We start from the raw sequence: 24712 nt of genomic DNA, 5'->3' as shown, positions 1-24712 counted from the left end.
ACCACCGTTACTTTGTGGCTTGAACTCCAAGGTGCTTTATTCCAACTGTTCTTAAACAGCATTATCAATACCTGGGCTCCACAAAACCTGGCTGATTTATTTAACCACACTCAGGTTGATTACCACAGTTGGAAATTTAAAAAAAATTTTACTGACTCTGGACATTACAAATAATTGGCATCCAAATCTGAATGGTACCATCAATGTTTGTGACTCTTTTTTTCTGGTCACCCTTCTTTTATATCATTCATCGATATCTATTCAAAACCTTCACCATTGTCCTAAATCTGCTATTTCTCTTCTTTCTCCTAGAAACAGATGGTCTTATTTCTTATTTTACTGATTAAACCAGTAGTTGTAGAGTGTGAACTCTCTTAAGAAAATGGATTCCCTTACCCCATAAATGTATCTACAGTTATCCCATCCTTACCTTCTCTCTATCAAAGATTTAAAAAATTTTTTCCACCTGTATTCTGAATCCCATCTAAATTCTCAATGACTATTTCTTCAACTATCTTCATTCTTCCAGGTATTATCATGCTATTTATATTCATCTTCTTTCATCCTCCCCATTTATAAATATCTCATCCTTTTTCCCCTCAGCCCATGTCACATTCATCCATAAAAAACGGACCATTTCTGCACATAGTCAACTGTGGTGGGAGTCTTGAACTTGGTACAGTGGTAATGCGATGTGCTGCAAGGCTGACCCACACTCAAAGGTTCCAGGTTTGTGTCCAGAGGCCTTCCTGAACATACTTGGTGCACTCATGCTCATAAGCTGAGCCTGGCTGAGGCTATGAGTGAATCAAGTCATGAGGACCCTGGTAGGGATGTCTGTGTCCCTCTCTTTCCCTTCTCTATCACTTGTTCTTGGAAAGAATAAATAATAAAACTTTAAAAGAAGATTGTAATTGAAAAGTGAGACCTCTAGGTATTGAGTTCAGTGTCTACTTACATCAAAAAAGAATAATCAAGTGGACATTATGAGCTCCTGATAAAAGATTAAAAAGAGTACATCATCATCTAGGTCTTGTAAAAAATAGAACTAAATTTGATCAAGCCACTCCTATTTTTAACCACCAATTTGTAGGAAATTGAGCGTGAGGAACACATAATCCACACTATAAAGAAGCAATCAGCATAATCTAGACTAGAGATCGCTACAACTTGATTTCTTCAACAAATAAATACAAGGAATAATCATAAATAAAACACATGAATAACTCTGGAAGAAAAGACAGAGAATGAACCTATAGCTTAAAAGAGAATAACAAAATATACAAGTCAATGAAGATATGTAAATTTTGGATTCTTATTCAAACAAATTTAAAACACACACATACAAGGTAAGAGATGATTGGAAATTTCAAAACTGACTTGCTATTTTACACGAATACACAGTCTATTTTTAAGTTATAGCTACTGAGAAGTTTATGAATGGAGTGATATGATGTTTACCATTGGTTTAAAAATAATACAAGAAGAAGCAGTTCAGTGCAAACATGACACAAGATTGGACATGAAGCAGATGGAGGGGAAATGGGGTTCATTATTTTCCCTGCCTTTTATATGCTTGAAAGTGTTTCATATTAAATTTACTTCTCAGATGGACCCAGGTGGTGGTGCAGTGGTAATGCAACTAAATCCACGTGGGAAACATCCTGAGTTTGCATCTTGGGACATCTTGGAGCATGCACGTATGTGTGCACACGCCTGTGATCCAGGTTGGCTGAGACTGGTATTGGATTGTAGTGTGAGAACCCTGTAGGGAGTGACTGTTCCTCTGTCTCTCTCCCCCCTCCCATAGAAGAAATACATTTTAATATGTGTATAAAATATATACTTATATATAATATACATTTACATATATATATACTTAGAAAACATATGAAAATCGAATTACAAGTGCTATTGGAATATTTTAGAGAACTGAATGTGATTTAATTCAATAGATTTATAAAAGTCATTTAAGTTCTTGAGAAGGTTAGGCCTAGAGACATTATTAAATTTGTTCATCCAGGTATTTAAAATGCTTAAAAATGAAATTCAATATGTTAAACTTATACATGAAATATGAAACATCTAGGAAGTTCCATTAAATAAATTTATAAACAGAATTTAAAAAATAATTTATTGCCAGAGAGTGCATGTGCCCGCCAGAGAAAAAGGAAGAGAAAGAAAGTGCCCTTCGACAGGGCCTAGTCATATAGCAATCCTTTTTCCCCTAGTTCTCTACCCCTTCTTACATATTCATACCGAACTCATTCTCTGAATGCTCTCAGTATCCGGCTTCTTCATGTTTAACACATTCCTCTTTTCTCTGGAATAATCCTTCCTTCTCATCATCTCCTGATGTGCCCTGCTATTCTTTAAGCTTCTCCTTAAATACTCCTTCCTCTATGACGTTATTTCTGGCTTGTTTAAACCCACTCCTCTGCTTCTGTGTGTCATCCATTCATTACAATGATTATTCTGTATTGTTTTATAACTATAGAGCAATTGCTTACACGCCTCTCTTCACACTACCAGGCAATAAAATCCTATTGTCACTTTCTAAGTAATTCATTATGATGATTGTCATTTTTAGAAAGCTATTAGAATAATTCCTATGATTATAGGCCTTTGATTTTTTTTGATGAATTAATGATGTCCCAAGTAATATAGAGACTAAACTAATTCTGATTACTAAAGTGAGTTATCATTTGTGAAAAAGAATGTTAAATCAAAAAGCCACTGGACATATATGCAGTTTTTCTTTTTTCTTTTTTTTTTTTTGAGAGGTTTTTGCTATAGGGTATGTACGCTTGCCAGAAAGACAGAGAGAGAGAGAGAGAGAGAGAGAGACAGAGAGATGGAAGGTGAGAAATCGCGCCCAGGGGGATGGCCACACCACAATCCCTTCTCTTCCATTCTCCTCTCGGGATCTTGGGTATGCACACACACACACTTGGCATGAGTTTAAGCCACAGGGTCCAGGACTCGAACCGCAGTCAACTATGTGGGAGTCCAGCGACATAGCCATTACGCCAACTGCTGGTCCCCATATAATTTATTTTCTAAAACATCTGAATAAATACCAAATACTTGTAAAGTGAAGGGTATTTGCATAGCATATTCATACTAAACATGTCTGCACATTTATGCAAAAACATCTGTAACTCACAGGGTTTGCCTGCACACACTTATTCACGGACCCAGCATTACAGCATACAAATCTTAGTACTATCTTATATAGGTCTGAATTGTCCAATAAACATGAAATAGTAATCACAACAGGAATCCTAGTGAAGAATAAAAGGAAAAAAGATGAAGAAGAGAAATAGGTGCAAATGTCATGACTAAAAACACACCTCAAACTGTAGCCAATTGCTCAGTGGTCCAGGCTTTGACAAAATTTTCATAGAGATATTAGCAAAAAGAACCCCAATAGAACTAGTCAAAACCTGAGTCAGAGAAATGAGCAGAGAAGGTAAAAGAGAAGAAAAAGGAAACTTATCTGTTGTGGTAGTAAGTCTTTTCAACGAGGTCTTTTATTACAGTTCTTTGTTTTTATGCTATAGCATGTGGAATTAAATACGAAAAGTGCAGTTAATCTAGTACTATGGCTGTCACTTTTTGAAAGCTATTAGAGCTCTACTTCCTGATATTTAAAGATATGAAACTGTTGATCTTTATACCTTATTTGCTATTCATGTCTTTAGCTTTTTATTATCAAGTAAGAAAGATGGCAGCCAGATGGTGATTCAACAGTAATACAACATTCTGCAATGTTAATCCCACATGAAAAGGTTCTAGGTTCGTAGCCTGGGGCCTCCGTATAGGCCAGAACATACATGTATTCTGTAATAACGGCTGTCTGAGGCTAGGGACGGCTTGTAGCACGAAGACCCTTTTAGGGATGCCTGTCTCTCTCTTTCTCTGAAGAAATAAATAAATAAGAAAGAGGAAATCTAAAGAACATATAAAATTTTGCCCTATACCTGCCCTTGCTGAGAATGAAATCCTGTGCCCATTCTTCTGGAGCATGCTCTCCTGTAGTAAACCCTTGAAGAATTTTAGGGCTATGATTTGTGTAAGCCAGCGTTTCCCAAATGGAGTCTGATAAGACTATCCAGCAATGGACGATCAACACAGCAAGTTGCACATTCTAGAAAATTTTAACCATTTCTAAATAAAAGGGTTATAGTGGTAAATTCTTACTTTTCCTCAAAAAAAAAATAATACCCACAAAAAACAAAAACAGAATAAAGCCCTCAAAATCCCTTAAAATAACAATGAATGACCTCAGGGTAAGCATTGTTTAACCTTTCCTTTTCTAACCTTACTCACTTCCCATTATTTATTATTTCTTATTACTTCACTTTTCCTGTCTCATTACTATTAATAACCATGTAATTTGTTTTGTATACCAAAAGACTCAACCACGGGGTTCTGTTTTCATATGAAGAATTAGTTATGCTGTTAAAATTATAAACAATTTTTTAAAATAGTGCTAAGAATTGCATTATATGGAAAAATATTGATTTGAATATTAATAATGATAAACATACTCTTTTGACTCATTTCACGTCTTAAGTAAAATAACAGAACACATAACAAACTGATTTCTGACCACTAGGTGGGGAAACAATACAATTTAAAACATATTATACCTTTGGCCTAAACGACTGTATGCTCAAAGTTATTTGCAATTTCTGATTCTCACCTGCCTCCAATCTTTTACACTCTTAAAATATCCTGACCTGAATCACATAATTGCTAATTATTTCCGGGAATGGCTTTAGAAGTAGGCAGAACAGGCTGCAGTGATAAAGGCCTGAAATTCATGACTTGATCCCAATTAGAGATTTCACTCTACATCCTAGGGAGAAGGAACCTTAGTAGACATTTACTCCCCTGGGAGCACTAGATCCCAGTTGCTCTAGTCCTTGGTTTCAGGAATTCTCCCCTTTCTGCCATTAACATTTTCCCCTTCTTAACCAGACCTTCCCCATCAGCATACAAACATGCTCTTATTTCCATTTTGAAAATGATCCCATTTTTCCCTGCTGTTACCGCCCCATTCCTTGGTTTCCATTTTCTCCTTTTCTTCACTGTCTGTACTGGCTCTTTCCAGTTCCTCCCTTTCCATCCTCCTGCCATCAGGCTTGCAGCCTTTCCACTCCTGACAGTCCCTCCTACTTTGACATCCCATTGCTCACGTAAACAGCACCTGACAACCCTGCCCACTACCTTTTCCTGGGTGCTTCTTTTACCTGGATACCTGCTTTACTGGTTGTTCCCTTTATTCTCATTTGTCCCATCTTTTTCTCGTAGGCCTTATGAAGTAGCAATGCTCCCAGGCTCAGTTTTTCTCTTCTCTATTTACATTCTGTGGGGAGCCAAAATGTGTCACTCTAAAATAGATGCCTTTGGTATATTTTGAGAATAATAGCCATAGAAGTTACTACAGATGAGGAGAATTGGCTTTAAGAAAAGGCCAAACTTTTGTAAAAGAAATGGACTTCTGTTCATATAAATATAGTAAACATGGACGCAAGCAGGTGTTCCCTGATGTTCCCTGTTACTTGCCTAGGAAAAGTCTTATCACAGGATGAGTAGAATTAGGGGTCTGACATGTGAACCAGAAAAACAAGGCCATCTTTGCATTTTCTCCACCCACCCTCTTTTAGCTTAACTTCAAGTCAATTTTTTCCCCCTACAGTATAAAACCAGGTGTTGTCAACAAAGGCAAAAAGGGGAGTTTAGTGTTGGTAGGACTGCAAACTAGTATAGTAATTATGGAAGACAGTATGGAAGTTCCCCACAAAAGTAAAAATAGATCTACCATGTGATCCAGCAATCTCATTATTGGATATGTAGCCAATGGAAAAGAAATCAATATACTGAAGAGATATCTGCACTCCCATGTTTATTGCTGTACTATTCACAATAGCTGAAATATGGATCAACCTAAGTGCCCAAGGTGAATGACTGGATTAAGAAAAAGTGGTATATATACACAATGGAATACTACTCAGTTATGAAAAAAGATGAAACTTTGCCATTTGCAGCAATGTGGACAAACCTGAATGTAACCATGCTAAATGAAATAAGCAAGACACCGAAAAATAAATACTATGTTTTCTCAGTCATTAGTGGGAGCTAAACGATCTCATCACATAGAGGTAAAGAATGGAACCATGGATGCCAGAAGCTGGGAAAGTAGAGAGGAGAGAATAGGAAGAGTTTGAAAATAGACACTGGAGTATAAGCAGGTAAGTGGAATGAGTTCTATGGTCACTCTAGCCCAGAAGAGTAATGATAATAAGTGAGAATTCTATGTATATTTCAAAATAGCTAGAAGAGAGATTTTTGAATATTCACAACATGAAATAATTATAAATGTTGAGATGGTCAATACATTTATTGCCTTGATCTGATCATTACATATTGTATGCATGTATCGAAAAACCACACTGTACCCCTATTGTAATTGTGTTACAACTATATGTCAATTAAATGTATAGTAGAGATAGTGTGCGAGGAGGGTAGGAAATGGCAGAGGGTGAGAAATAGCAGGAAATATATATGTATACTTACATATATGAAACTAAAAATGGAAAATTATTGACAGTAACATGTATGATTAAGCCACTATCCAGTATATTCTGAATGGGAAATCACCTTTTGTAATGTTGTGACAATGCTCAGTACATGAATGTAAATTAATTAATTAATTAAAAATAAAAAATTTAAGTAAAAATTATTAATAATGATGATAAACCCTTCAGGCACCTGGCCCTCCTGCGAGTCTCTTATTTTTACTGTGGCTCCTATGCATACATGCACATAATAAATGGATAGGCTTGTTTCCTGTTAATCTGTTTGTCAGTTTATTTCAATGACTAAAAAAATCATTGAAACTTTGGAGGGAAAGGAGAAAACTTCCCTGTGATGACCTTCCTTGGTCATCTTAACCAGTCTCATGACCGTAACTGTAGAATATGTCCCTGTGTCTCTAGTGTTTATATCTATCTACCTATTTTAAAAATTATTCAGATATTTCTTCCATGAGACAGAGAAAAAGAAAAGCACCCCCAATAGGGTCCCTATAGCACGAAAGACCCCAGTCTCAGACAGCCCAGATCTCAGGCATGTGTGTGCACCTGGCACGTGTACAGAGGTCCTGGTTCTGGATGTAAACCCAGGACCTTTCTCATGTGGGTCTATCTGTGCAACTACTATGCCAGCACCCTACCCTAATATTCATATTTTCAAGACAGTCCACTTCTTTTTTTTTTTTTTTTTGGAGAAGTTTTTGCTATAGGGTGCGTGTGCTCACCAGACAGACAGAGACAGAGAGACAGAAAGCGAGAAATCACCTCCAGGGGGGATGGCCACGCCGCAATCCCTTCGCCTCTCGGGATCTAGGGCATGCATGCACACGCGCCCGGCGTGAGTTTTAAGCCACCGGGTCCGGGACGCGAACTGCGGTCGACTACATGGGAGTCCAGTGACATAGCCATTACGTTAACTGCTGGTCCCAAGACAGTCCACTTCTTACACCCAGTTGACATTTCCACTTGGATGTTTAAGAAACTTAACTTCCCCACCTCCCAAAACTTGCTCATCTTCAGCCTCCCCATGTCAGTGGGTGGAAACATCATTCTTACAGTTGCTCAGGCAAAATCTTAGAGTCGTTCTTGATCTTGATTTTGTTTTATATTCCAGATATAAATTCTGTTGTCTCTACCTTCAAAATATATCCAGAATCAGGACATATCTCACTTCTTCTACTGCTACCACCCTGGTGAGAGCCAGCTCTGAATCTATCTTGTCTGCATCTATGCATTACTTATTTCACTGGTTTTCCTGCTTCAACATCTGTCTAACTACCATTTATTCTCATCATCATTGTTAAGGTGATTGTCATAAAATATAAGTCAGAAAATACCACTGTTCTGCTCAGATTCTTTCAGGGGTTCCCATTGCACTTGCGGTTAAGTGTCACAACTCCATCGTGATCCACAAGGCCTTCCATGAACAGACTTTTCTTCTACTGCTTTTTCCCTCACTCACTCTACTCTAATCCCAGTTACATTTTCCCTAGTCCTAGGACACGTTTAGGTTTTTGTTCCATCTGCTGCCTCTGACTGAAACAGTCATATACCGTCATGTCTAACTCTTGTAATTCCTTTACTCAAGGATCACTTTCTATAAAGAGAGTGACCCTCACATCTCTGTTCAAAGCTGCAATATCCTGTCCCCAGCCCTGTCCTCACACGAAACCACCCCCCTCCACTCTGTTTTTTCCCACAGCATAAGATACTTCCTAACATTTATATCTTATACTTGTTTATGTTTTAAATTCCTTTTGCCTCTTGTCCCCTGCTTTAGAAAGTCAAGGATCTCTGTTTTGCTCAATGATATTCCCTGAATTTCAATTACAATAGAGGTCCCTAACCCAAGGCCATGAACCAGTATCAGTCCCTGACCTGGTAGGAACCAGGTTGCACAGCAGGAGGTAAGCAGTGGGAGACTGAGCAAAGCTTCATCTGTATTTACAGCCATCCCCCATTGCTTGCATTACTGCTTGAGCTCTGCCTCCTGTCTGGTCAGCAGCAGCCTTAGATTCTCATAGGAATGAGAACCCTACTGTGAACTGCACAAGTGAGGATCTAGGCTGCATGCGCCTTATGAGAATCTAATGCCTGATGATCTGAGGTGGAGCTGAAGTGGTGAGGCCACTTCAGCACTGGGGAGTGGCTGTAAATACTACATTATGGTGAGTTGTATCATTATTTCATTAGCTATTACAATGTAACAATAATGGAAATGAAGTGCAAATAAATGTAACACACCTGAATCATCCTGATCCCTGTCCTGAAAAAAAAATATCTTCCATGAAACCAGTCCCTGGTGCCCCAAAGGCTGGGAACCACTGTATTATAAGGCACAAGACAGGGACTCAGAAAAGACTTATTGAATGACGGTTGAAAAAACAGAACAAAACAAAAAAGACATTAGATCCTGATAGAAGAGTGAAAGGCCATTAATTGCAGAAGGTAGGAACAGTTGCAGGCCAGCAGAGGGAGCACTTGGAAACACCTACATAAACATTATGAGGGATGAGTGTGAGAAGCAGCACAGAAACACCCATACTTTTCACAAATTCTATTTAAAGACTATTTCATATATTTCCCCTTCATGTGAACGGTAGGCTTTTCAGTCTGAATATTAAGACCCACTTTGCTTTCATTTCCTCTATGTTTATCTAGTTTCCTCTCTTTGAGGGAAATTCTCTAACCCAGATATTTCTTCATTTTGGAATTTACTTGAACTTTCTCATAGGTCTTTGAAAATTTTTCACAGTACACCACCTTTTCCCTTAAAAAAAAAATAGCTTATAGGTGTCCTTAGCTTTCAGACCCTCTCTTCTCTCAATCTGACAACAAACTTTCAGATGCTCCAGCTGTAGATTATTCAAACAGTGAAACGTCTAAGACTCTTGCTTCTTTCCACCTCTCTCTGAGTGGGTGCACTTTGCAGAGTGAAGATGAATCGTTTTCTAATTAGGGGTCATTAATGAAATAGAGGAATGGAACAAAGTTTATTACTTTTGGTAGATTTTGCTAAAGGTTGAAAATAGTATTACAAGTAAGAATTTGAACCTAGAAAATTGGCAGGCTCTTTTCAACTTCCTCTTCTTCATCACAATTTATTGCAAAGCTGGGAAATTGACCAGCATCTTTCCAAAACAGTAGTCTGGGGCTGTAGGACAATTTTTGAAATGCTTTCTTGCTTCTACAATTTATGCTCCTACTTTGTTATAATAGATTCTAGGGAGTAGGATTGCAGAGAAGAGTCAATATGGCAATCTTAGAGTTACTATTTTTAAAAGAATCTGCTACCAAGGTTGTATCTGTATGTGCATGTGTTAAATTAGCACTCATCATGTCAACTGCCTGGAAGGGTGTGCAGTTAATATAAATGCACAAAGAAATACATATATACCATTATATATATATAATATATAATATATATAACATATATGTTATATATATATAACATATATAACATATATAATAATGGCACTTTATAGGCAGTCAGTAAAATGTGGGAAGGTAGGTGGTGATGGGGCGTTGGGAGGATGATAAATGGTGGTGTGGTAGTGATAATAGTGAGTATGATGGTGTTGATGATGATAGTGGAAAAGATGGCGGTTGTGTGCTGACCTCAAGAAAACTTTAGAACTGTTTATAAGGCAGTGAAAAATGTCCTTAAATGAACTCTCAAGGAGAAATGTGACATGAGAAAGATCAAAATGAGTTACTCAGACTTAAAGGGAGATGGAACTATGAGCACTGTCTTCAGCCTACCTTTCTCCCTGCTAGTAGCCCAATTTTGTATCCCAGAGGTTCACTCCAGAACCCTCAGCACTTAGCCAAGCATAGTTTGAAAATCTATGGCATGAGATTAGCAAAGAAATGGCAAGACACTGGCACAGAAAGAGAAATACCACATGTTCTCACTAATGTGAGACAAAATTGACTATATAGGAGGAGAGAATAGAATAGTGACTACTAGAGGCTGAGAAAGCTAGAGAGGAGGAAGAGGGAGAAATCAGTTAATGAGTTCAAAAGTACAGTTAGATGAGAGGAATAAGTTCTAGCATTCTATAGTGCAGTAGAGTGGCAACTGTTAACAATAATTTAATATATATTTTAAGATAGCTAGAGAGAATATTCTACCAACACAAAGTCAGGACATATGTTTGAGGTGATGGATATGCAATTACGCTGATTTGATCATGACACATTGTATTCAGGAACTAAAAAACAATACTATACCTCATATGTACACCTAATGTGTTAATTTTTTAAAAAGGATAAAATGGCAAGATAATCTTTCTCTTACTTTAGGTCAAATGAAGGTTTAATATTTCTGGGAGGTAGACTTGGGACTGGTGGTTGTGTTGGGTGAGCTGCTGGGAGTGGTGACTGGCTGGTCGGATGGGGTGGTGGAGGTGGTGGCAGGGACGTCGTCGAGTAAGGTGTCTGGCTTTTGTTGATACCTAGGAGTCAAACAAACAATATTATGAATTTAGACAAGTCTTCAAACTACAAGGACTCATTATTTCAAGTAGAAGGTTACTTCAAGTATTAAATATAAATAAGAAATGCATCCTAAGAGAAACAATATAATATAGTATAATGTTAATAAAAATATAGCATAATGTTTAGTAATTTAAAGAGCCCAATTAGTATCAAGGAACATGCATCTTAAATGTTCCATTTCTTGAGATAAATTCTTGGAATTTAATTCCCACTACTAAGTAGAATATCCCTAATTTGAAAATTTGAAATCTGAAATATTCCCAAATCCAAAGCTTTTTAAGTCTCAACATGATGTTGCAAATGGAAAATTCCACGCTTTACCTCATGTGACAGGTCGCAGTTAAATGCTACAATACAAAAAATTGTATTACTTTCAGGCTATGCATATAAAGTATACATGAAACTCATAGAATTGGGTTTCATCCCTGTGATATCTCATTATGTATATGCAAATGTTCCATAATCCAAAAGAAAAAAATCTGAAATCTGAAACACTTCTAGTATCCCAAACACTTCAGATAAAGAATACTTACCTATCTGAGATATTTTATCTTAGTTTTTAAGCTTCCATAAACCTTAGTTTTAATACTCTGGACTCTGTGAATAGCTCACATCAGCTTTATACCACATTCTTTATGATGTTACAGATGCAGATTGTTGTTATTGAATCCACTATTTTAGACCAAAAGGGTTTAGTTTTCATGTCTATTCTCACTGGTAATACACTCATTAATTTTCTATGATCCTCTGAATCTTTCATAAATTATGTTTTGTTCAAGGTGTGATTTTAGACATTGAAATCTATTAGACAACCTCACAGGTAAATCATATGTATTATAGAAAATAATATGTATGTGAATAAAACTAAATCGATACAAATAATATATTGGATCACTGGAAAAGTCATGAAGTATGTTTTCTACACAAAAACGCATCATGACTTTTCCAACAACCCAATATAATTCTATTACCCAACAATAACTATGTGTTACATCTATTTGAAATATTTTGATGCAAATTACACACTTTCATGGAAGGAAAGAAAAAGGAGACTTATCTGATATTTTGCTATCACGTTTTTAATTTTTATCAATGTTCATAAAAATCATCTCAGATTAATGTAAATATAGTATAATGTTTAGTAGTGACACAGTTTGTATAGCCACAATAATTAAAAAAACTGTGGCCCTATTTTTGGATATTTACATTATTTATTTTCTTTTTTGTTGTAATAAAAAAATGGCTACGTCTTTATACATATATTTAAAAGTTTTTCTTAGGATGAATTCCCATAAATAAAATGCTGAGTCAAATAAAAATAAAATGCTGAGTCAAATAAAAATTTTTAAGGCATTCAATACAAAATATTATCTATCTTCTAGAACAATACCATTGATACCTTCATCAGTTAGCATATGAGAATACCCACTTTAGTACATCTCTGTCAACACTGGAGTTCTCATGTTTTGAGTCTTTGACAAAATTATAGGAAAAATTCTACCTTTTTGTTTTTATTTCATCTTTTATCAGTATAATTCTTACTCAGGAATTAGCAAATCAGATAGTGCCAAGTAACATATAACAACTACAGCAGACTCTTTCACTCTCCCCCACGAGAGCTAATAACTTCTAACATTGTCGATGTTCCTTTTACCTATATCTTTGTGTCTGTTACTTTATGTATATGGATACTGTTTGATACATGATTTTATTTTTAATGCTAGAGTGTGTGTGCAACATATGAAAGAAAGAAAGAACACCCAATGGGGATCTAGTCACACCCAAACCTTTTTCCTCCAATAGTCCATCCCATCAGGATCCTTGGCATACACAAATGCCCAAGTTATTTTTCGTATTTTTCATCTCCATCATATTTTTCAAGTTGATGGAGGTGGAACTCAAACCTTGGTCAGCCATGTGGTATATGGCTTCCTCTGCATGGGGCCTAACTCACTGCACCCCAGGACTGACCTTAATTCATGATTTTTAAAAATATGATTGACTTTTTATCTGTAGATGTGAATTTTTGCCCTTTCCTTTTCCTTCTAAAACAATGACTATTTTTGGATGAAATTCACATTCATTATGTAAATATTGTTCTTTGTTAAAGACAACTGGTGGATAATAATTATATTTGCTTTTTCAATCAAATTGCTATTGTCTTAGTTAATCATTGCCTCACATGACGATTTTCTTTTGAGTTCTTTTCACAGTTTCTAATAGTTTTGTAAATGTCTTTATAATTTTCTGAAAAAAATCAAACTTCTCAGATATTGATCAGTTCCAATATATCATCTCTGTCCGTTGCCCTAATATGACTTGGTTTTTCTCAAGGTCTGTGCATAGAGCTCATCCTGGACTTTCTCTTTGCCAACATCAAGGCTCTGAAATACTGATAATAAGTGCAAGATCTGAAGGATTTACATTCTGGCCCTGCCCTTACTGCTGGGCAACTTGGATAAGTGGTTTTCTGGTTCCATTTGCAAAATGGAAGTAATAGTGCTACCTCCTAGGGTTGTAGTGAGCACATGGCTAATGGCCTAATGTATGTAAAAGACTTAAAACAGTGGCTGGCATACAGTAAGTTCAAATGTTTTCTTTTTCATTCAACAAATATTGGGTCTTTGGGAAAGTCATGATACATTTTTGCAGAGAAAAACACAGGAAATTATGTCGCGATTTTTCCAATAACTTAATATTTATTGACTGTCTATTATATGGCAAGTTCCATTATAGGTACTAGGAACATAGCAGAGATAAAACAGAGACCATTTTTTGCTCTTGTGGATTTGGAGAGATAAGTAATATCTAAATGATATTAAGATGAATATATATAATTGCGATTCAAAGTATGGAAAGATTATATCATTGTGCACTACTGGCATCTCTTTCCAACTCTGTATTCAGTGACCTCACTATGATAGATACAAATTGATCTTGGGCATGGTGGGAGTATTAACCTCATGGTAATCAGCAAATACTATGAATTTACACTTGATTCATTATTTTACTGATTATTAACATTGAGAAAATGATGGCGGGCTGGCCCTGTGGCCTGATGGTTAAGAGAGCTCAGATGGCCGACTAAGGTTCAAATCTCAGCCCCAGGAGCTTGAAAAGCACATTGGGTGAATGTGTGTATGTATGTGTGTTTCTGCTCTTGTCCTGACAAGATGGAGAACTGGAGAAGGGACTGCAGCACAGCTATGCCCCATGAGGTGCTTTCTCTTTCCCCCTCTTTCTCTTTCTCTGATAAGCACATGCACCTTCTGGCAGAAAAAAGAATAACAAAAAAAGTAAGTGTTGGAGAAAATGTTAATAGTTTAAGGGTGTGTCATTTCTCTATTGTGAGTAGCATAAAACTGCAGAAATACTTTTCACAGCATTGGACAAATGTTTCCCAAAGTATTAGGTCATTTGGGAAGGTTATAACCTATTTTTCTGTTTTCTATGCAAAAATGTGGCATGACTTTTCCGGTGACCCAACAGTTGCCTAGTTTCTCTGAATATGGAGTTTGTATTATCTTTCTTGTTTTGGGATGGGTTTTCTTTGAGAGGAAAGGGGATGCCATCTTGGAAAATATTTCGTTTTATTTTTGCATGTCTTTGAGCATTAATAAGGTAATTTTTTCATGTTTACAACCATTTTCTTATTAATTGCATTATCAATTCACCTCTTTTTCACCTATTTTTAAAAGTTTATTTTTCTAAAAGAGAGAGAGAGAGAGACAGAGAGACAGAGACATCTGACAGGGTCTTCAAGTTGAGATCACTCACAGTTTCAAACTGTACCGATCATGAACATGTGCTGATGGACTCAGCGTGCTCAGGGAGGTCTCAGGCTACACACCCAGGATCTTTCCCATGTGGGTCCAAGTGCAATAAAGCTGTGCTACCATCGGCCCACTCAGCCTATTTTTAAAATAGTAGTTTCTTTTTGTTGGTTTATAAAATTTCCTTATTAATTATCATTATTATTAAAGGTATTAAGCTTGTTTCTCACATGAACAAATTGAATGTAATTTGGCTACTTTGGCTCCTGCTTCTACCTGTCTGTACCTTAAAAGAAATACTATAATGAGGACCAGCAATTGGCATAATGATTATGTCACTGGATCCCCACATAGTTGACTATGGTTTGAGTCCCAGACCCCGTGCTTAAAACTCACACAGAGCACACGTGCATGCCCAAATTCCCAAGCGGAGAATGAAGGGGATGGGGTTGTGATGTGGCCATCCCCCTGGAGTGTTATTTCTTGCTGTTTGTCTCTCTGTCTCTCTGGTGGGCACACGCTCCCTATAGCAGAAATTTCTCTAAAAAAAAAAACAAGAATAAAAAGAAATAACATAACTAGTAAAACTTATCTCCAAACCCTTGAAGAAAATACAACACTTTACTGGAAATTTCCTTAGAGGGGTAAGGAAATATACTGTGTATGTCATATACTGTATATATGACATAAAAAGTTTCTAATTCTTTTTAGGTATTTCTCCCTCCTTTCAGAGTCTTTCACTTATGGTAATTGCTAAAAATATTACCTTTTTTCTATATGTTCTCTGCACATTACCAACGCATTCCTCTTCTTGAAGTTTTAAATACTACTCAGGCCCTGCCCTTCTGACTTGTGACACTTCCTACAAGGTGTAATTCTCACATGTATAACTCATCTTCTCTTTTGCAGTTATTTTGGTAGGGTTCAAGTTGAGAGAATGAATTCCCTTATAAATGTGATACATTAAAAAACTATTAAATGCATGACATTTTTGTTAGAAATGCTTTGTCCAGTTAATTTTTGTCAGAGGTCATATTAAAAATTTTTGATATAAGAAATGATCTTTTCCTAATTCAATTAATTAGTCCCATTGCGTATAATTCCTGTCTCTATAGCTTTTTTTAAGGAAGACCTTCCTCATCCCATGAACAGATAACTTAACCTTACATTTTTTTCTATTTTTATGGGGCTTCATTTTCACATTCAACTCTTTAAGACTATTAGCAATTTTTTTTTTCCTTTGGGAGAGGTTTTTGCTACAGGGTGCAGGCGCTCACCAGAGAAACAGAAAAAGAGAGACAGAAAGTAAGAAATCACCTCCCAGGGGGAATGGCCACACCACAATTTCTTCTCCATTCCTCCTGGGATCTTGGGCATACAAACACGTGCCCATGCGAGTTTCAAGTCACGGGGTCTGGGACTCAAGCTGTGTACAAACACGTGCCCATGCGAGTTTCAAGTCATGGGGTCTGGGACTCAAGCTGTGGTTGACCATGTGGAAGTCCAGTGATGTAACCAGTATGCCATCTGCTGGCCCCAAGCTTACGAGACTTTCTGCTGAAGCATCCCTGTGGACCCCTGCTCTTCTGCCTATCTGGTGTCTATTCTTTTTTACTTGATTTCAGTAACTTGAGCAACCCAGAGAATGGTGTGCTTGCTTTCCACTGGACTTGAAATGAGGAGCGGGTGCTGGCAGCTACCACACTCACTAGACAAGGGCTTACTGGAGAGTGCAGCAAAACCAGAGGAAAACAGGACTGAGAGATGGTGAGGGATTGGTTGGAATTTCAATAAAAACTACCTTTGGAAAACCTTAAAGTTAACTTGTAAGACGTAAGGAGACACTAAACTAATGAAGGGTTCTGTTCCTCCTCAGGCTTGAGAGAACATGTGGCAAAGTCTTCCTATGTTACACTGATAGGGAGCTGTGAAGCATTTTGCTTTGCAAAATCTATGGTCACTTTCAAATATTCAGGGAATATATTTGCAAATATACAAAATAATTCTAAGGAAAACATTTTTGTTTTTCTGAGGGCAAAACAGGTAGATTTACCTTACTATAATATGATTGAATCTAAAAATCTCAATCTGGATTTTATTCAGTATCCTAAAATAGTACTATAGTAGTAATATTGGGGTTCTCAAAAGTGAAAAAAGTTTTTTTCTGATGGAAGGAAGGGGGCAAATATTGAAGGGGTAAAATGAGTAAATATGAAATAAGAAATAAGAGAAATATTAAATTTATAGGAAATTTCTGGGAGTAATGATTTTAAAGAACATTACTTTTATTTATTTATTATTTATTAATCTTATTTATTATTTAACAACCTATAGGGTATATGTTTCTATTTGATAATTAAGAAAACTACTCAAGCTCAGAGAGTTAGTGAGCAATCGAGTGGGGTTCAAGTTTGAACCCCACTCGATTTCTCATGCTGCCTCTGCTACATTTTGCTGCTCCTCAAAATAATAAAATGGAAGTTACTGGTAAGTTCAAACAAACATATTAATATACTTTCCCAAGATCTGGGTGTAAGTCCAGTTTTCCTCTTAGTTTGATTGCAGAAAGTGTTTTCCGTTTAACATAGGGCAGAACTGGTTCTGGAGACAGTAAAGGTCATATTCTTGAATTCTTCAGAAAGTTCTTAGAAAATGTGTGCTATGAAAAACTATGCACCTGCCATCTTAAACATGGTCTGATCTTCTCTACTGTAAAGGAACATAAAAGTACACACTTTTTTACTTTTGTCTACCACTCTACATATATGAGATTTTGCTTTTTCTCCGTCATGGTCAAATTTTGTGGAATAAAAATCTGTATTTGACACTTCTCTGTCTTTACTGTCACTCCTGGTGGAGTGAAGACTGAACAGATTCTGGGATGGAGAAACTTGGGCTTGATATCAGACTCCATCACTTTCATGTTAATCTCATATTTTTTATTATTAACATGGGAACTTGAACAAGTTGCTTGGCTTCATTAATTCTTCCTTTATCTCATATGTGAAATTTTCATATGCACATACTTGCAGAAGTCCCTGACACATTTGGAGGTCTCAGGAAATGGGTCTATTCTATTCTTTTTAGCTACTACTTGGTCTAGCTCCAACAAGAATCAGGGATGTAGGCCCAGAGATGCATCATTCATATGCTACAGTCTACCCATTCCCCCCACCCCCCAAACCAATAGGTCTAATCCTGGGTTCTGTTGAAGAATCTTAGAGTGGACTAAGAATCAAGATGTTTAACTTTAAATCCCTTAATGCACCGCAGTAAGTACCAATTCAACAAAATACGATTTTTATACTTGCGGATAAGTACATCAAATACACCCAGATGCAATTTTTATTTTTTAAAGAATTATTTACTTATTATTCCATTTGACCAAAGAGAGGCAGAGAGAGAGAGAAAGACAGAGAGAGCACAGAAGTCACCAGGTCTGGGACCTGAACCGCAGACGATCATGTGGGAGTCCATCGACTCAACCACCACACCACCTGCCGGCCTCAGATGCGATTTTCAACATGTGAATCTGATGGGCTGGTAGAAAGAAGACTTCTGTTAGAGTCATTCAGATCTGGGTTTGACTACTAATCCCCCATCCCACCCCTGTCCACCTCAGTATTGGTCGGAGGAGACAGACAATTTGTTTTCCTTCTTTACCTGTTAAAATGGAACAACTGGTTCATAACTTATGAGAATTTGAAATAATATGTGCACCTGTCCAGCACATAGTAAGTGCTCAAAACTACTTGTGAATTGTCCTAGAACTTTATACGGTTGCATTCTTTACATGACAGCCTCTTGATAAACCTCTGAGGGCACATTTATTTCCATCTGTGCAGAGACTGAGATTATCATACTCCAGTAATTTTTTCAAAAAGATTTCCATTTATGCCTGGAATAACATACTAATTGGCACACATCTGACCATTCTATAGAAAGTGAGCTTCTGAAGCACTACCTGCCCTCATGAACTCTAGTGTGTGGCTGTATTGCCATTGCTTGGTATTAACACCGTACAGACTAATTCAATTCTGAGAACCACCACCCGCCGTCTGCACACAGAGCACCTGTATGTGGTTTCTGATACTATTTTAATTTTCTTTAAAATTGCTGAAAATTACCTTTCATTTTCTTTCTAGTTATATGGAGAACTCCTGAGGGCAGGTCTATTCTGTCAACATCTGGGTATGTCCCTCGACTCTTTACATATGTCATTCACTGTAAGGCATTTAATCTTTTACCAATTTTGATGTTCTTTTACTATTTTTATCTTTAGAAAAGGAAACTAATTTAAAAAAATCACAAAAGAAATATATACACAGTGAAATCTTTAAGGAAATACAAAAGGGAACAGTGAAAAGAAAATCTCACTTTCTCTAGACCCATGTCTCCCATCCCCATCCGCAAAGACAACAGTTATTATCAAACTCTTATGATTATCAAACTCTTATGGATCTTTCCAGAAATGTATTTTATAGGGCCGGCTCTGTAGTGTACTGGTAATGTGGCTTTGTGTCTTTGTGCTCTTCAGCAGACCTAAAACCATTAAAGAATATCTTGGACTAGTCCACTAATTTTCCCTTGTCCTTTCTCCACGCAGAGAACACAGCCTGTCTGTCTCTATATTTACTTACATTTGCATAGTCTTCAACTTTTAAGAAAGTATATTAATCCTATTGCCAGCTTACCTGCATGTTAACACCAATGACTCTAGATTTTATCTCAACAGAATAGTTGCACTTTGGCTACTTCTTAAACCTACTGCTACAGGGCCCAACAGAAGCATAATGATTATGGCTCTGGATTCCCATGTAGTCGACTGTAGTTCCAGTCCCGGACCCAGTGGCTTAAAACTCACACTGGGTGTGTGTGCGTGCATGCTCAAGATCCTGAGAGGAGAATGAAAGGGAGGAGATTGCGACATGGCCACCCCCCTTGGGGAGGGTGACTTTAAAAAAGGGGGTGACAAAACTACTGCTATGAACTAGTTATGAAAAACACTAGCTGAGGGGTGGCTCCACAGGGCAGAGGTAATGTGCTACTCAAGAGAAGCTGAATCTCATAGAGTGACTATGGTTTGAATTTCTGGCCAGATCAGCCTGAAACACGCTGGGCACATGTGCAAGAACCCACTATCTGATACTCTTGGACCACTCTCTGATGCTCTAGAGGACTGGAGGAAGGGGACTGCAGTGTGACGAGACCCTGTGGAGGGTGCTCCTCTCTTTCTCTCATAGGCATGCACATGTGCTTTATCATAAATAAAAAATTAAAGTCTACATTTCTACAGAATGTACAATAGATATTTATTTTTAAAAAGGAATATTTGGTTGTTGGGAAAGTCATGAAGCATTTTTTTTTTTTTGCATAGGAAAACACGGAAAAATACATCATGACTTTCTCAATGACCTAATATATTTTGTAATTTTTTACATGAATAGGAACATGGAACATACATTATTCTGAACCTTGTTTTGTTATTTTAAGAGGAGATCATTCTGTCTTGGCACAATAGTGTCACCAGTCTTTTTTTTTTTTTTGGAGAGGTTTTTTGCTATAGGGCACATGCGCTCGCCAGACAGACAGAGAGAGACAGAGAGACAGAAAGCGAGAAATCATCCCTCAGGATGGATGGTCCCACCGCAATCCCTTCTCCTCCATTCTCCTCTCGGGATCTTGGGCACACAACACACGCACCCGGCATGAGATTTAAGCCACCGGGTTCGGGACGTGAACTGCGGTCAACTACATGGGAGTCCAGCTACATAGCCATTACGCTAACTGCTGGTTCCCTCACCAGTCTTTTTCATGGCTGAGTTCTTTGTTGAATGAATTTTGTAACTCCATAACGTATTTGACCAGTCTCATTATCACTAGAAACTTTAAATTATCAAAAAATTATTTTACAGGGTTCTAGTTTACATAAATAAACTAGTTCGAAGTATACAAATCAATGGTATTAGTATATTTACAGTTGGGAAACCATCATTATAATCTTATTTTAGAACATACATATCACCCCCAAAATAAGTTCTCATATCCATTAGCAGTCACTCCCTGTACTTACCTTGTCTGGCAATCACTAATCTACTTTTGCTTTCTATAGAGTTATCTTATCTGGACATTTCATATTAATGGGATCATACAATATATTTTTTGTACCTGTTTTCTTTCACTTAGTTAACTGTTTTTGTTGTTCAATCATGTCTAGCAGATACTAACACTTTCTTTTTCTTTTGGCTGAATTATATTACACTGTACAGATACATCACATTTGTTTATCCATTATCAGGTGATCAATATTAACTTTTTTTTTCACTATTTGGGTATTATAATGAATGCTGCTATGAACACTCCTGTACATGTCTTTTTGTTCATTTATTTGTTTTGCTTCTTTGAATTGCTGGAAGTCATGTGCTCTTGCCAGAGAGAAACAGAGGGAGAAAGCTCTCTCCAATGTGGCATGGTCATCTCTCAATCCCTTCTCCCTTTCTCCATCCTATAGGGATCTGGGGCATGCATGCAAACACACTCTGTTTTTCAAGGTGCCAAGGCTGGAAATCAAATCACGGTCATGCATGCAGCATCCAGCTTGCTCAACCACTAGGCTATAAGGCTGGCCCCATTTTTGTACAAGTTTGTGAGAACCTGTGTTTTCATTTCTTAAGAGTATATGCCAAAAATATAATTGCTAGTTACCTCCATGTTTAACCTTCTGAGGAACTACAGGTTCTTTCTTATTTTTTGATATTTTAGATGATTAGAATTATAAAATTATTCTTGGCCAGTGCCAAAAATAATTTTATAATTATAAAATTATTAGTATAGTGTAATCCTTTTTCCTCCATTTCTGCATCCCATCAGGATCCTGGGCATGAGGGCATGTGTACCTTGCGTCTTTTTCAAGCCTCTGGGGCCCAGATTCAAACCATAGTCAGCCATATGATATCCGGCTACCTATGGCAAGAGCTTAACTGCTGCACTACAGCACCAACCCAAAACATTTTGGTAAATAATGCCATTTGGTGAGACTTTATAAATTCGCATATCTTATACAGGAGGAAAATGCCTGCTTTACCACAACCTCACTCATACTTTTCTGCTCTTAACAATTCTGATGGTTATGAAGGAGAAATAATATCAGAATTTAACTCACATTTTTATAAGTGAGGCTGAGGATCTTTTCTCATATTTATAAGACGTTCTATTTCTGTAAGTGTATGTCTCCTTTATAAAGAATATTAGAAGTAGAGTACTCTGTTTAGCTAGGTAGCTGGAAAAATGACTGCCATCTATTTGGTGACTGGTATTTTATTTTATATAAGATATCATGTGGGCCAGTCAGTGACATAGTGGTTAAGGCAATTAGATCCCACATGGCCAATTGTATGGTTTGATTCCCAGACCCAGTGGCTTGAAAAACATGAAGAGTCCATGTGGATATGTGCCTAAAATCCCCCCAAAAGAAGAAATAGTGGAAAAGCGATTGTGGTATGACCATTCCCCATGGGGGCACGGAGCATGATTTGATTTCCAGCCTTGGCACCTTGAAAAGCACAGAGTGTGTTTGCATACATGCCCTAGATCCCTTTCTCACCTTCCCTCTTTTTCTCTGTCTGATGAGTGCATGTGCCCTCTTGTAAAAAATAAAAAACAAATATAAAAAATAAAAATCATGCACAAGATGGGCATGTAAATAGATATTTCTATTTCTATTTTATTTTTTTTCAGAAGGTTCTCAGTAGCCTTCAAGAGTAGGAACTTGAAACCTCTTGGTCACAGACTTAGAAAATATAGTTTTACGAAATTTTTCCTTGCCCCAATTTAAATTCATTTGTTCTTATCTTCAACTGATCTGTAAACCACAGTGGATGGGAAATTTTGAAAACCATTTTCGTTGAAAACAAAGCACCGTAACTATATTAGTAAGAAAGCATCTGCTTTGAGAGCAACTTGCCAAGAAAATGTTGGACAGCTTAGAATAGTCCTCCAAAATGGAAAGAAAAACTGTATAGAAGCATCAATGTTTGCATAGATAATCAAAGCAGAAATTAGGATGGAGATAAAGAAGTAGAGATCAAAACAAATCTGATGATCAACGGGAGGAAAAAAAGTAAAGAAAGGCTCTTTGATCACCATCTTACACTCCTCCATCTCAGACCTAACATTAACGTTTAATGTCTCTGAATATTTTCTTAATTCTTCAAAAAAAATGCTCCTAATAACTTGCTAGGTAGTCAATTAAAGTAATCATGAAGTGTAAATTATTTTTATAAATTATTTTCTTCATGTTTAATTCATAAAATAACATGGAATTAAAATTAGGCAGCAATTTGATAAGAGATTGGTGACTTTAGAGTATTTTTTAAGAATACTAATATTGCTTTATTAAAGTTTATTTATTTATTTTTTCCATGAGCAAGAGGATAGAAACAGCAAGGCGGAGGGACAGCATCCCAACAGGGCTGGGACTATGACGTCATGATCAACCCCAGCTTTAGCTGCCCTGGATTATAGGCTTGTATGTGCCTGGTATACCCAGAACCTTGCCAGGTGGATTAGCTTCACAGAGTACTTTACCACTGTCCAGCCCCAAGCATCATTTTAAAAAGAAAAAAATAACTCAGTATATAAGAAAAGTTCTTTATCAGATGCTCATAGATTACAGGGTGCCTCTTTCCTACCTAAGACAATAACTGAATTTCTTTTCTTCAAATGATAAGGGTTGTTCGAAAAGTGTATTAATAACTTACATAAGAATAAAGCAAGCACTGGAGGTCAAGTTTTAGAAATATCCCAGATTAACTTTTGTGTGTTGAGGGCAAATTGAATATTTGGGGTAAATCAACATGCAGACATCCTTTGAGAATTCCTTTAGGATGAAATCAGTAGAACTCAGAAATAGAACACCAATGAGCAGAGAAAGAACTCACACTGATGCTGCAGAAGCAATGTCACATGTTCAGGGAGAGAGGCACACAGGGGGCACTTACTGCAGATTCTACAAACTCAACCACATGGGAGCCAGGCAGGACCATGTGTTGATCCCTTGGGCTGAGAACGTCTGACTGTGGTGAGGACAGAATAATGCCCTGTCTCAACGGGGTGGCCACTGTGGGGATCCAGACCACTATGAACAAGTAAAGAGTAAGTTTGAGTTTCTTCATGAAATCTTCCACCTTTTCCATCAATAAATAACTCTGTGCACCAAACAAAGCACACTTGTGGGTTATATTAATTTGTGGCAGACATCTTTTATAAGTAGAGAAAATGGAAGTGCCATAAAGAAAATTTTATTAAGGGAAACTGCCTGACCAGGTTCATCTACGAAGTCTTTTTTTTTTTCCCCTAAAACAATGAACTTTTTTTTTTTTTGGAGAGATTTTCACTGTAGGGCGCGTGCACTCGCCAGACAGACAGAGAAAGACATAGAGACAGAAAGCGAGAAATCACCCCCCAGGGGGTTGGTCATGCCGCATTCCCTTCTCCTCCATTCTCCTCTCGGGATCTTGGGCATGCACGCACACGCGCCCGGCGTGAGTTTTAAGCCACCAGGTCCAGGACTCGAACTGCAGTCGACTACATGGGAGTCCACCGACATAGCCATTATGCCAACTGCTGGTCTCCTAATTCAATTTTTTAAAAAGTTGTATGCTTCCATGTTATTATTATTTTTTTTTTGAGAGATTTTCACTGTAGGGCGCGTGCGCTCGCCAGACAGACAGAGAGAGACATAGAGACAGAAAGCGAGAAATCACCCCCCAGGGGGGATGGTCACGCCGCAATCCCTTCTCCTCCATTCTCCTCTCGGGATCTTGGGCACACGCGCCT

General features: G+C 37.3%; 1 protein-coding gene across 4 annotated transcripts in view; it reads right to left on the bottom strand.

The window, feature by feature from the left end:
- The window catches only part of FYB1 (FYN binding protein 1), a 180748-nt gene that overhangs the window by 54288 nt on the left and 101748 nt on the right, over positions 1 to 24712 (bottom strand). For all 4 annotated transcript variants that reach the window (XM_027774868.1, XM_027774872.1, XM_027774870.1 and 1 more), the window contains one exon: positions 10903 to 11059. In XM_027774868.1, coding sequence (XP_027630669.1) covers positions 10903 to 11059 — 157 coding nt within the window. The remainder of the gene's footprint in view (positions 1 to 10902; positions 11060 to 24712) is intronic.

The sequence above is a fragment of the Tupaia chinensis genome, unplaced genomic scaffold (assembly GCF_000334495.1).
Source record: "Tupaia chinensis unplaced genomic scaffold, TupChi_1.0 Scaffold000489_1, whole genome shotgun sequence".
Taxonomy (NCBI): domain Eukaryota; kingdom Metazoa; phylum Chordata; class Mammalia; order Scandentia; family Tupaiidae; genus Tupaia; species Tupaia belangeri.
The sequence above is the reverse complement of the archived record's forward strand: the minus strand, read 5'-3'. Positions and strand labels throughout refer to the sequence as shown.